The 12,414-nt window shown below is 41.7% G+C and overlaps 1 protein-coding gene across 1 annotated transcript; it reads right to left on the bottom strand.

Annotated features, from left to right (window-relative positions):
- Positions 1-2,044: 2,044 nt before the first annotated feature.
- Positions 2,045-9,670, bottom strand: gprin3b (GPRIN family member 3b). The gene is made up of 2 exons (XM_015965477.3): positions 7,579-9,670; positions 2,045-4,744 (listed from the first exon to the last, which is right to left on the bottom strand). The coding sequence occupies exon 2, from the start codon at positions 4,662-4,664 to the stop codon at positions 2,598-2,600; it is 2,067 nt and encodes a 688-aa protein (XP_015820963.1). The 5' UTR covers positions 4,665-4,744; positions 7,579-9,670; the 3' UTR covers positions 2,045-2,597.
- Positions 9,671-12,414: the final 2,744 nt, after the last annotated feature.

Genomic DNA, 12,414 nt, shown 5'->3' with positions numbered 1-12,414 from the left:
CAAACTGTACGACTTCCTCGCAGGGCAGATCTCACGAGCCAGGCGCTAACACTGTACGACCCAGTTCTCGGATGCGACCTGACTGCTCACACTGTACGTCTGGTAGCAACACGTCAGACCTAGAAATATGCTCAAAATAGCAGTTTTTACACAACACGTCAGACTTTTGTTGTTATTGATGTCTGTTGTCCTTTGGGAGTGCTGCAGTAGGACACACAGGGATTTGTGGGGGTTGGAGGAGGAAAACGAAAGAAAGACAGTAAATTAGTGTTTTGTGATCAGTTTAATTTGACATGAACAGGACAAACACGCTTTCTTGACAATCCTTGTCATTGAATGTGTAAAAAAAGTGTAGAAATAAAAACAAACAATGTGTGTTAGTAAGGAAATAGCCGGCGAGCGGTGTTGACGCAGGATAGCGCATGCGCCATGAGCGGTTCTGACACTTTTTGGGTCACAGCCGCTCGCAGCGCCGCTTCAACTCTCACGAGGGACGAGCCAAATTTCACACACCCCGGAAGTCCGTGCGAGCTCACGATTGCTGATCGGTAGCTGGTCACGTGGTGTTAATCGCCTCGTGTAACCCCCTGTATACTACACGTTGCAACTCGCCCCGATCTTGTGGATTCTCGCACGAGTGGAAAATCGACTCAAAAAAGTGAAAAAGTCGCACAGTGTACGCCCGGCTTTAAGGATCAGTGCCAGAAGAGTCTAGATGACGAAGACTTACACAATACGCTGCTAAGTAGATAAAACCGTTTCACTGTAATATCTAGTTGTTGGTAATTGAAAAAGTAGCTTGAGAAATTTTTGGAACTGGCTTTTTTTCTAATTCATTGTTAGCATTGTTAGCTCAGTGTTAGCCTCTAGCCTTCTTTACCTGATATTAGAGTAAAAGACTTGGCAATTGTATGGGCTCCCATGTGATTGGCTGTGGAACCTGGAAGTATGGAGGCAGGACAGATTTTAAGCAAAGTCTACGGCCCAATCCCAATACTCGCACTGCGCCCTACGGTCTACTGTGAAGTGCACTTGGAGGAAGTGTGCAGTAAGGCTTTAAGTGTGTAGCACACAAGTGTACACAAATGAGTGCCAGATTGGGACAGAGACCATTGCATCATAAACCATGATGCATGCCAAGATGCCGATCGCTGTTTCTGCTACTTAAAAAACAACTTCCAAACAAACAACTGACGAAATTTACATTCACTGCTGTCCGTATTAAATCTTAGTCTAAAACATTCAGAGCATGAATAAACATCATTAATTGTCTTAAAATGAACTTCTTTCATTTGAAAATACATATTTTCAGATGGGCTTGAGCCATTGTTCCACCTTCTTCTCAAAATTCCAACACAGCAATGGATTGTGGATAATGCCGTTCGCTAAAGTGCGGATCAAGGGTACAAAAGGGGCGTGGTCAACTTCAGCACTTGAGGATCGGGCCACCCTATGCACTCGCACCCCTGGACTGGAACGCGCATTTGAAGGGCACAAGGGTGGAAGTGGGAGTATTAGGATTGGGCAGATGTCACTTTGGGGTCTTTTTGAAAGGAAAAAAAAACTGACAGGAAATCTGTTTATGTAACCTTCCTTTCAACATGATTGAGAAATTAGACTGTTTTGTGATTATTTCACAGTAAACTTCTTACCCATTGCACATTTGATTAATCAAATACTTCCATTTAAAAGTGATCCCAAAACCTTGATTTATTTTGTTTTTAGATTTGATTTGGTTGGATGCTAGTAACCCACTCTGTGACTCAGCCTAGCCTTTAGCCCAAACTGATTTTAGTCTAAGCATTATCTACAACATGTGAGATATTGATATTTGATAAGATGGTCATACAACTCTAAATCAGAATATCTGGATTATTGCTTCAAAGTCTAATAAGTAACCACAGAGAACGCTTAAGACACTAAAAACTGTTAAATCAGATGTATTTTGGGTCAATTTAAATGAACTACTTTTTTAAGCATTTCAGCTGTCTTGCAAATGATTCTGAACTTTTGTATCATAAAGGAAAAATGTGTGAAAGCCAGGAAAGTTTGATCATATTTAATAGAAATTCCAAACACTAACAGAGATTAAACAGTGAGTTTACTAAAAATAAACGAATGCAAGAAAAAAACAAATATCAGGCCCCAAATCACTTTGAGAACATAAACCAAATGCAACACATGTAGAGACGTGTTAGCTTTATATATTTGCACAGATATTCTCACAGCAGATATAAGGTGTCTAGCTCATGATTGTTTTACAGTGAACGTCTGAAGTTGCACAGATGCGTTTGAAACTAAGATACATGCTTCACTGTTATTGCCTCTGTTAAAAAACTTCTTTCTCTTTTTATAACATCTATTTCTAGAAAATATGTCTTTCTAGTTTTCGTCTTATGCTTCTACATCCTACATCTTTGTTCACAAACATCACACACATTTCAGCTCTTTATGCTACAACATTACTGTATACTTACTGGTACGGACCAGAGTCCCAGTAATGATTCACTCCCCGCCACAGTCACGACAGTGCAAGGGCAAACCCCGTGACCCATAGGAAAACACAGAAGTCTCACATCGGCCACCCCTGTGCGGCGCTACTCGAGGACGGAGGAGGGAGAGGGACGCACGCAGCAGTTGGGCCGCCTGACGTTTTGCAGCATTGACCTGAAAATGTTCTGCTGCCTCCTTTTGTTCTTTTTGCCCTGTTGTGGCGAATCCACACCAGAAAGGGACTTTCTGAAGGAGGCCTGGGCCATCAGTTTCCTCTCCTGCTCCCTGATTTTACACTGCAAGTGGCTCTGAATCGCAAAGCCAAGAGATTCTGGGTCCACAGAAGCACCATAGACCTCCCAAGTCATCCCTTGCTCGTCCCAGACTACGTCTTGGACGCCTTTGTCGGTCTGCTTCCCTGACATGCCGTCCTTGTCGCTACTTTTTAATTCTGTTGCCTGTTTGCTCAAATTTTTCTCCTTTGCTGATTCTTTATTTTTGGTTGGACCTGACTTGGTTGCTGTCGCCGCTGTTGTTGCAGGCAGGGCCTGCTCAGCTTTGGTTGTAACAGCAGCCTGAGACAGCGTAGCATTGTTTTTGTCAGCACAAGCAACAACCGCTGCTGCTCCGACAGAGGGAGCTTCAGCAGGGGAGGTTTTAGTCAAAGACGTTTCAGCTCCGCTCTTGTGATGGGAGTCGCTCGTCTCATTGTGCTTTTTGTGGGTGCTGTGCTCGATGTTGATCTGATAAACCGGTTGAATGCTGCACAGAGCCGATCCTGGCTCTTTAGGCTTCGCTCCTAGCCTGGAGTCTAGCTGCTGGGGCAACGTTTCCGAGCTGAAAGCAGCATTTCGGTTGGAGCCCAACTCTGTTTTGACACCTAGTCTATCCGACACCTGATCACCAGATAGAGACGATGCGTAAATCTGATGGAAACCCAGACCATCGTTAGCCGAGTACATTACAGCCAGACTCTGCGCCTCCTCCCGAGGGACCGTGCCGCTGCTTGGCCTTCGAGCCACATTGAAGGACAGCAGACTGGGACTTGTGGCCACAGATTTACTGGATGTATCTGCCACAGCCTGAACCTCCATATCATGACACTGCTTGAGCGGGGCTGGCGACAGCAATGAGGTCATAGTTGACGCTTCCCTGTAGAGCTTGCAGTGCTGCTCTACTGCAAAGCCGGCTGCCTCAGTCTGGCCAGATTTCTCCGCCACCTGCCCACATGTTGACATGCTTAAGGTGGCCTGGGGCAGAGCGGGGGAATCTTGGTGTGAAGACGCTGGATGATGTTTATCCAAGGAGACCTCTGTCTTTGCCACTGGGAAGTTCTTCTCTGGATGTGTTAAACACAAATTCTCCTTTTTAGTCTTGCTCACTTCTTCTTTCCTCGTGGATGGAGGTTTGGTGGAGGTGTGGGACGTTAAAGTTTCAGTGCTTTGTTCAGGTTTGACTGAGCTTACTTTATCTGACGCGTCGGCTTTCTGTGAAGCTGCAGAATCTGAGTTTCTGAAAGCCGAAACACCTTCTTTGATGTCTTGTGAGTCAGCTGTCGCCTTCCTTACCTCCCTAGGGTTATTTTGATGTGTGTCATTTGTTGAAATGTGTTTATCGCTGGTTTTCTGTGTGGTAGGTGAGGACGTCAGCTTTACCCGATCCTCTTCTGGTGGACTTGGCCCTTTCACTCGACTGTCATCGCTTTGCACTTCGACTTTTGAAGCGGCAACAGCAGCTGGCAGACCGGCCTTGCACACATCCATTCCATGAGTTGGGCTTTGTATTTTTATGTTAGCGTTAGAATCCTTCTGGTCACCCGTTGCTTGACCTGTCAGGGACAGGTTGTGTTGGTTGTCACCTTTACTCGGCTCAGACTTCGTCTGGTTTCTGATTCCTAGTGCTGGGTTTTCTGACACAATGCTGCTAACTGCTTCGCCTCCTTTAGGAGCTGTTTTATCGGTAGGTGGGAGGATGTTGGAGGAAGCAGTAGCCAGAGACGGTTCGTCCAGCTGCTCCGGGGACATAAGAGCAGTGTTTGGACAGACCTGAGAGACGATGAGGTGGGGCTCGTTATCCCAGTTGGCGTTAGACTCCTTATTTCCCAGTGAGTCCACCACAGCCAACTCAGGCACCATCTGGACCGTCACTGTCCGTTTTGGGTTTGTTCCCATGTTGATTTCACTGTTTTGGTCTTTGAATATTGTTGTTTTTCAGAGAAACCGAGGCACGGATGGCCTCTTTGCGCAGCTTTCTGAGAAAAGAGGAAAAAGAAATAGACTTAGCTATAATTAATGTTGACTTAACACAAAACTTAAAAAGATAACAGGTGCAGGACAGACTGCATTATGAAAAGTACATAAACATTATTAAACATGGAAAACAACCTTCAACTAAAAGGAAACAAAAAAAAAACTAGCAGCTATATAAATGCAAGTTTTTAAATCATTATTTCAAAACCGTGTACATGTTCTAGTTCTTTCCTCTGATGGGATGTGCTGTTTTTGTTATTATTAAAAAACAAAAGGTTTTGTACCTATCCCTGAGGCGGCTGGACTCTGCCTTGAATACATATGATACATTTATGATGCCTTTCTTCTGCTTTAATAACACGTTGACATTGTTTTGACATGTTTCTAACCAACTGATTGCATTTAAATCTAAAATAAAACATGAAGCTGGAAGAAATCCCAGAACAAGAATGCCGTAATTCCAAATGAAAGGAGAGCTCATGGATGTATGACTGCACTGAAGGCAAATTTCAAACATTTTGAAGATTGTTTTTTTTTTTTTTTTTAAGTTCTATTTTTAAAAAATCTTTATTTTATTTGTGTTTAAAACTTTCCTTTTCTTTTTCGGGATAAGATTTTACCTCCAGGAATGATGAGCTAACCGCTAGTCTGAGTGCAGTCAAAATCAAAGTGTATTGCTGTAAAACAGCCTCCTGAATTTTATAGCAACTCGTGTTATTTTCCAGACTTTTTATTTGCCATCGATTTATGAAATTCCTGCCAGACCCCTGGTTTCTTTGGAAGTGCTGCTGGTAATATTTTCTCTGGTAAATAACCGTATAACTCCATGACCATGCTAGTCAAACTTAAGCTAGGTGTACACTGTGCAGCTTTTTCAGTCGTATTCAGCTCCATCAAACTGTATGACTTTGTTGCAAGGCCAAGAGACTGTTGTGCTGTTGTTGATGTCTAATGTCCTTCAGGCTTGCCGTAGATGTAGGAAAACACACAGGGGTTTATGTGGGTTGGAGTAGAAAGATGAATAAAAGGAACGGAGGTTTTGGGATTTGTTTTATTTAACATAAACCCAGCAAACATGCTTTCTTGACAATCCTTGCCACTGACTACAGTGAAAAGTGTAAATAAAAACAGACGACAGGTGTGGACACGGAAATAGCCGGGCAGACATGTTGGCTCATGAACTGCGTGAGTGGTTCTGGCACATTTGGGTCACAATGCTCTTTCAACAGTGAGATACCCTCACGAAAGAGGAGCAGAATATCAAACATGTTTGATTTTTGTGCAACCACACGATTGCTGATCAAGAACTGGTTGTGAGGAGTTAATTGCTTCTCATTGCCCCCTGTATGAACCACAACCTCAAAGATTCTGGCACGAGAGGAAAATCTGTTCAACAGGAGCCAAAGATTGCACAGTGAACACCTACCTGACTTAAAGGCTTTGCAAAGATTTATAAATAACCTTAACATTTTAATTTGGGAGAAAGGAGCTGTTTTTAATTCAATTCAATTTTATTTATATAGCGCCAAATCACGACAAGTGTCATCTCAAGGCACTTCACATAATAAACATTCCAATTCAGGTCAGTTCATTAAGCCAATCAGAAATAATGTTTCCTATATAAGGAACCCAGCAAATTGCATCAAGTCACTGACTAGTGTCAATGACTATACAGCAGTCCTCATACTAAGCAAGCATGCAGCGACAGTGGAGAGGAAAACTCCCTTTTAACAGGAAGAAACCTCCAGAGGATCCTGGCTCAGTATAAGCAGCCATCCACCACGACTCACTGGGGATCGAGAAGACAGAGCAGACACACACACGCACGCACACACACACACACACACACACACACACACACACACACACACACACACACACACACACACACACACACACACACACACACACACACAAGACAAAGTAATGTGTCTATAGTTATATTGTGATTTCTTAGTAAATATTCTATTTGGCGAGAGATACACTTTATTGTATGTATCCTAGTGGATCTATAATTAAACGGGTAAACTAGCAGTAGCACATTCAACGTCAAGGAAAGCAAAAAGTTATTATCAGGAGAGGGAGAATTTTAGATAGCAGCAATTCTTTGCCACACTTGGACTAGCCATTAGCTCGTCAGTCATGTTGGATAAAAATTATATTTCTTTAAAAAGAGGTCATTCAGGAATCCACATTAGACTCTTTCAGGTTTTTTAGGTGTTCAAAAAATCTATTTAAAATCTGTCTATCTGTGCAAAATGTCCTTTTATAAATAAATCACATTATTAAATGTTTATGTGAAGATGTGGTATGTTGCTTTGACACATAGCTCTCATTTGATCCTAAACTATTTGTCTTTATGACATTTAGAATGAATTTGGCCCATTTTCTGTTCCAAGGCCTGTTGAAGGACTCAGTCACAATATGTCTTCTTAACATGTCAAAGAAAATGGTCAATCCTTCATCACTCATCAAACAGAATAATTGTGTGTGTGTGTGTGTGTGTGTGTGTGTGTGTGTGTGTGTGTGTGTGTGTGTGTGTGTGTGTGCGCCACTATGCACATTCTGAATGTGGATAGATTTTCGACAATCAGATGCTTTGCTGCCTTTTTTCATGCAGCAGTTTGCAGGAAACAGTAGAAAACGGAGAGCATGCACAATCAGTGTGAATTCAATACACCATCAGTGATGCTCTCGACCTATTCAGGCCAATTAACATCTGTGTCATGTTCTGCACTTGTTCCATTCAAAAGCCACTGATTTAATTTGACCTTGCAGATGAATTTAACATCGCATCGAAGACTGCTCTTCTAAAAACAAGAAACGTAAGGTTTACCTTGATGTCCCGTGCAGGCGGCTTCCGTTTGGCACGCTCGTGATGGAGAGGTGAGGCTTGAGCCTGGGAATGAATATGGGAAAAAAGCAACCTTGTGTCTGTTACACCAAGCCACGCCTTCCAGCAGAATATGAGTCTTTAGAGGTATCGATCCTCCGATGCCGAGCGCAAACTCCGAGCGCCCTGACGGACTGACCGTGCGCAATGAGTCACCGCAGGCTGACCGAGGGACGCCGCCGCCGTCTTTGTTAAGGAGCGTTGATAAAACGGCATGGCTGGGCTGCATCAACCCCTGAGGGAGCCGTTCCAGGCAGCGTGGTGCGGCAGATGAATGGATGAATGGGAGATAGGATGGGAATGGAGGCAGCGGGGTCCCTTTGTGAAAACCTGCAGGCAATCACAGGAGGGTCACTTGCGCTTGAGACTGATTACTTTTAGACCCTGGCGCTGGAGCTGCCTCATGAGGAAGACGATAATTCTCCAGGAGGAGATGGAGGTGGATTCATCTGCACCTATTTGTGCCTGGATGGATTTACGAGTTAACACCTGCTGTGGATGTTTGGATTGGTGCATTAAAAGCAGTCCCGTTTTTCTGAATGAGATCATTTACCTTAATGTTTTCTGTAAGAAACCCCGTGTGGAAATAATAATAAACTATTAGTCTAAACAGCAAATGTAAAAAATGGCTCCTGCTTTTGGAATAATAACTACATCAAACTGGTCAAAGAATGGCTGGAGGTTGGCCGAATCAAATAGAAATTAACAATAGACAAATGAAATGGTAAAAGGAGGAACTAAGCTAACTTTTATCTTTCATAAAAGGACTTAATTTGGAATTTTCTCCAAAAATCTCAAACCAAAACAAAAATGTTGAGATTTTTTTTAGATCAGCACTGGGAACCACAGATCTAAACAAAAGCAACTTACTCATGAATATGATTCATTTTGAATCTTTAACCTTTGACCTTTGTTGGTTTGCAGCTGATTGTGACAGTCCCAGTCTTAAAGCATGGCTCAGTCCCCCAAAATGGTCCTTCCCAGCCAGCATGCATAGGCGGGCCCATAGCGGTTCCAGGCTTGAAGCGAGGTTTGTAAGCGGAGGACTTTAAACATCCTGGTGTCTTGTTCACAAGCTGGTGTGAGAGATTGGGCTGAAGTGCTGAAGACAACACTCTGGTTGTGGTAAAGAAGGAGCTGAGCTGAAAAGCAGAGCTCTCGATTTACTGATCCATCAACATTCCAACCCTGGATTTGGATAGTGAATAAAAGGTCTTGGATACGAAAATAGGGTGGCAGCAGTGAGCCTGAGAGCTATAAGGTGAGGATCGCCATCCGAGGCGAAGCTCAAAGTGGAACTGCTGCGTCAGGAGGAGTCTGCTGAGGTGTTTTATACTGTTAGGATGCCACCATGGTCCCTCTGGAGGTTTTAGGTACGAGTTTAGTTAAACATCTTGTCAAACACTTTGCTTGTGAACGTAGTTCACACTAGAATAACCTCCTAATTAGTTTTACTTAGACACGATGTTTCAAATTTTGTTGTTGTTTTGCTTTTTATACAAAACCTATTTGCCTGAAATGTTTTTACACGACTAAAAACATATTCTCTTCTGGCCTGCAACATGTTGCCTTCTCCCTTCTCACCACCCTCTAGCCATCGTGTACACGATCTGATCTACTCTCTCCCTCTCAAGGCTTGATGTATTATTTACTACATGCAGTGGCTGGTTTTAGAGATAAAACCCAGTGTTCTGTATTTGCTGAAGTTATACAGGGCAAAATATTTCAGGGTTTACAAACAACACTGTTCACGTTTGGGTCAACTACAGGACTCTTGGGATTTTAACTTTTGCTTAACAACTAGGATAGAAAGTAGTTTTGGATCCTTTTTAGTGTCACGCTATCGTGTAACCGTACAGCTAAACTACTCTTAAAGAAGCATTGGTCATTGGTATCTTATTCTTTATTGGTTGTGTTGAAGGAGGTCCTGCTCGAAAACGAGACATTACATCTCAAGCAGTGTGTCCTCCTAAAAACACAAGTAAAACAAATAACATGCTTTTTTTTTAAATTTTACACTTACAGTAGAAAGAAATCAACCTCAATAGATAAAAAAAATCTAACTTTTTTTGTAGTAAATAAATAATTCTAAATTATTGATAATAAACCAACACTTGCATCCTGTAGTACTTCGATCATCCACCAGAGGGCAGGGGATCATATTTGATACTGGTTTTTGAGGAAAGTACTAATCCTGTTAAAGAGGTAGAACTCTTTTAGGGGGACATGTACCTCCCACTTTTTCCAAAGTACATTTTTGTTCCCTGCACTTTTTACCATCCAACATTAAGCTGCTGTATTAAATAGACACTGGTGTAGCACTAGGACCAAGCAGAAAACAACCGCTTGTGTTGAAGCCTGTTTCCTGTTAGAACCATCCATAAACTCAACTACTGGCTCTTCTGATACTTCCTAACGTGTGATTGGCTGTTCCTACCACCTGTGTGTTTGACAGTTCTGCATTCCTGACATTGTATGAAAAAGCCTTCTAGCTGTAGTTTTGTACATATTTTTGTATACTTACTGTAAAAAACTGTGCAGATATTCTTTGGTTTTGCAAACTGATTGTTGCTGCAGCTGACCGAGTGGATGGTCTAAGACACAGATGTCAGAGTCAAGGCTCGCGGGCCAGATGCGGCCCGCGGAGCATTTTTATGTGGCCCGCGAGATAAATATCAAAAATATATTAAAACTGGCCCGCTGGCCGATTTTACCGCAAAGACTTCAACTCCCATGATGCTTTGCGGCGTCAGCGTGGAGCCGACGACGTCCCCTCCTTTGTGTTTTTTCCGCCTGCTGCCGGTCTCTGCAGCTCCGCTGTCTCAGACAAACTACACTCCTCTCACTCAGCGCTGAGTTCACTCAGCTGTTTTCTGACGTTGAAGCCCAGAAACGGAGATTCTAGCCGCTCAGTAATGTGTTCACGACTGAAAGAAAAAGTGTTCCAACTAACGTCCAGACAGAGCCGATATAACTCCAGCGAACAGCGACACGCTCAAACCAGCACGGCTCTGTGGCTGCTGTCGTTGTGTTTCCTCCCCGACACACAACAACGCGGTCAAGCTGCTCAGACATGCTCATCAGCACAAACCTATGTGAGCACCTGTTGTCATCTAATGTTTTCATTATTATGATGAAGATGAACAAAACAACAGGAGTCTCCTCCTCAGCTCAGATCAACCCCATGATGCAGGTATCTGGCTAGAACAGGTGAGCATCACAGTAAACCAGTGGAACAAACTGAGCTTTAAATATGTTGGTTTTATGCTCGTTTTTTGCTCCAAAACATGAAAGTTAACAGGTGAGATGTTGCATTTTCATTTAAGATAAAATGATATTTTTATTTTGTTGTTGGCCCGTGAGAAAAGATTTAACCTACAGTAAACAGGAAGTGGAAAGGCTGCAGATAGATGAGTAGAATAGAAAATCCCTTTATTGTTCCTCAGTGGGGAAAGCTAGACGTCCCAGCAGCGATGACACTTATTACAGGAGAAAAAAGGAGAATAAAAAAATAAGAAAAATGAATAAACAAGAAAACATAAATCCTGAATAGATTTTAAAAAATGCTGATTATACCACAAGTAATGAACACCACTGATGCCTTTTATTTAAAACGGACTTGCTTGTGTGTAATTTGGTTATTCCACATTCAGTGTTAATGCAGAAATATGTTTGTTTCCAAATTTAAAGGTTCAAAATTGCATATATGTTGATAAATAAAATGTGCAAATTTGCCATCACTTTTTCAAAAATATTAAGTTTGGCCCTGGACTCCGTCCCAGAGTTTCATTTCGGCCCCTTGTGAGTTTGAGTTTGACACCCCTGGTCTAAGACAATCATGGAGGTGAACATGCTGGATGTATAGGTTCTGAGTGGGTGTGGTAACACATGGTCTACAACTATGGTTGTAAATTAACATTCATTTCACAGGCAACAGCTCTGGTAGACATTTCTGCAGTCAGCATGCCATTTGCATGCTCTCTCAGAAGTTGTGACATCTGTAGCATCGTGCTGTGGGATTAAACTGCATATAAGACCTATCATCTATCTATCTATCTATCTATCTATCTATCTATCTATCTATCTATCTATCTATCTATCTATCTATCTATCTATCTATCTATCTATCTATCTATCTATCTATCTATCTATCTATCATCTATCTATCTATCTATCTATCTATCTATCTATCTATCTATCTATCTATCTATCTATCTATCTATCTATCTATCTATCTATCTATCTATCTATCTATCTATCATCTATCTATCTATCTATCTATCTATCTATCTATCTATCTATCATCTATCTATCTATCTATCTATCTATCATCTATCTATCTATCTATCTATCTATCATCTATCTATCTATCTATCTATCTATCTATCTATCTATCTATCTATCTATCTATCTATCTATCTATCTATCTATCTATCTATCTATCTATCTATCTATCTATCTATCTATCTATCTATCTATCTATCTATCTATCTAACTAACTAACTAACTAACTAAAAACAAGTCTCTGACTCGAGTCAGGTTACAGTTGGACTGCAGTACAACATCCTAACTCTAAGCGTCGCTGCAGCAACATGAGTTCACATATTTGAAATGCTATGTTCACAATAGTCGTATTATTCAAATTTAAAACTAAATTCAACATATATTTTTCAGTTTTGGATAATCATATTTGCCAAATATACGTATTAATAAATTAAGAAGCTATTATAAATGTTTTACACAATGAGTACAATTAGCATCCCGGCTGCAAGCGTTTTT

Source organism: Nothobranchius furzeri, chromosome 4 (genome assembly GCF_043380555.1).
Source record: "Nothobranchius furzeri strain GRZ-AD chromosome 4, NfurGRZ-RIMD1, whole genome shotgun sequence".
In the NCBI taxonomy this organism is placed as follows: domain Eukaryota; kingdom Metazoa; phylum Chordata; class Actinopteri; order Cyprinodontiformes; family Nothobranchiidae; genus Nothobranchius; species Nothobranchius furzeri.
This window is presented reverse-complemented; position numbering and strand designations above follow the sequence as displayed.

Bases quoted from the DNA above. Each gene is read 5' to 3' on its own strand.
- gprin3b (XM_015965477.3), bottom strand. From the start codon at position 4,664: ATGGGAACAAACCCAAAACGGACAGTGACGGTCCAGATGGTGCCTGAG.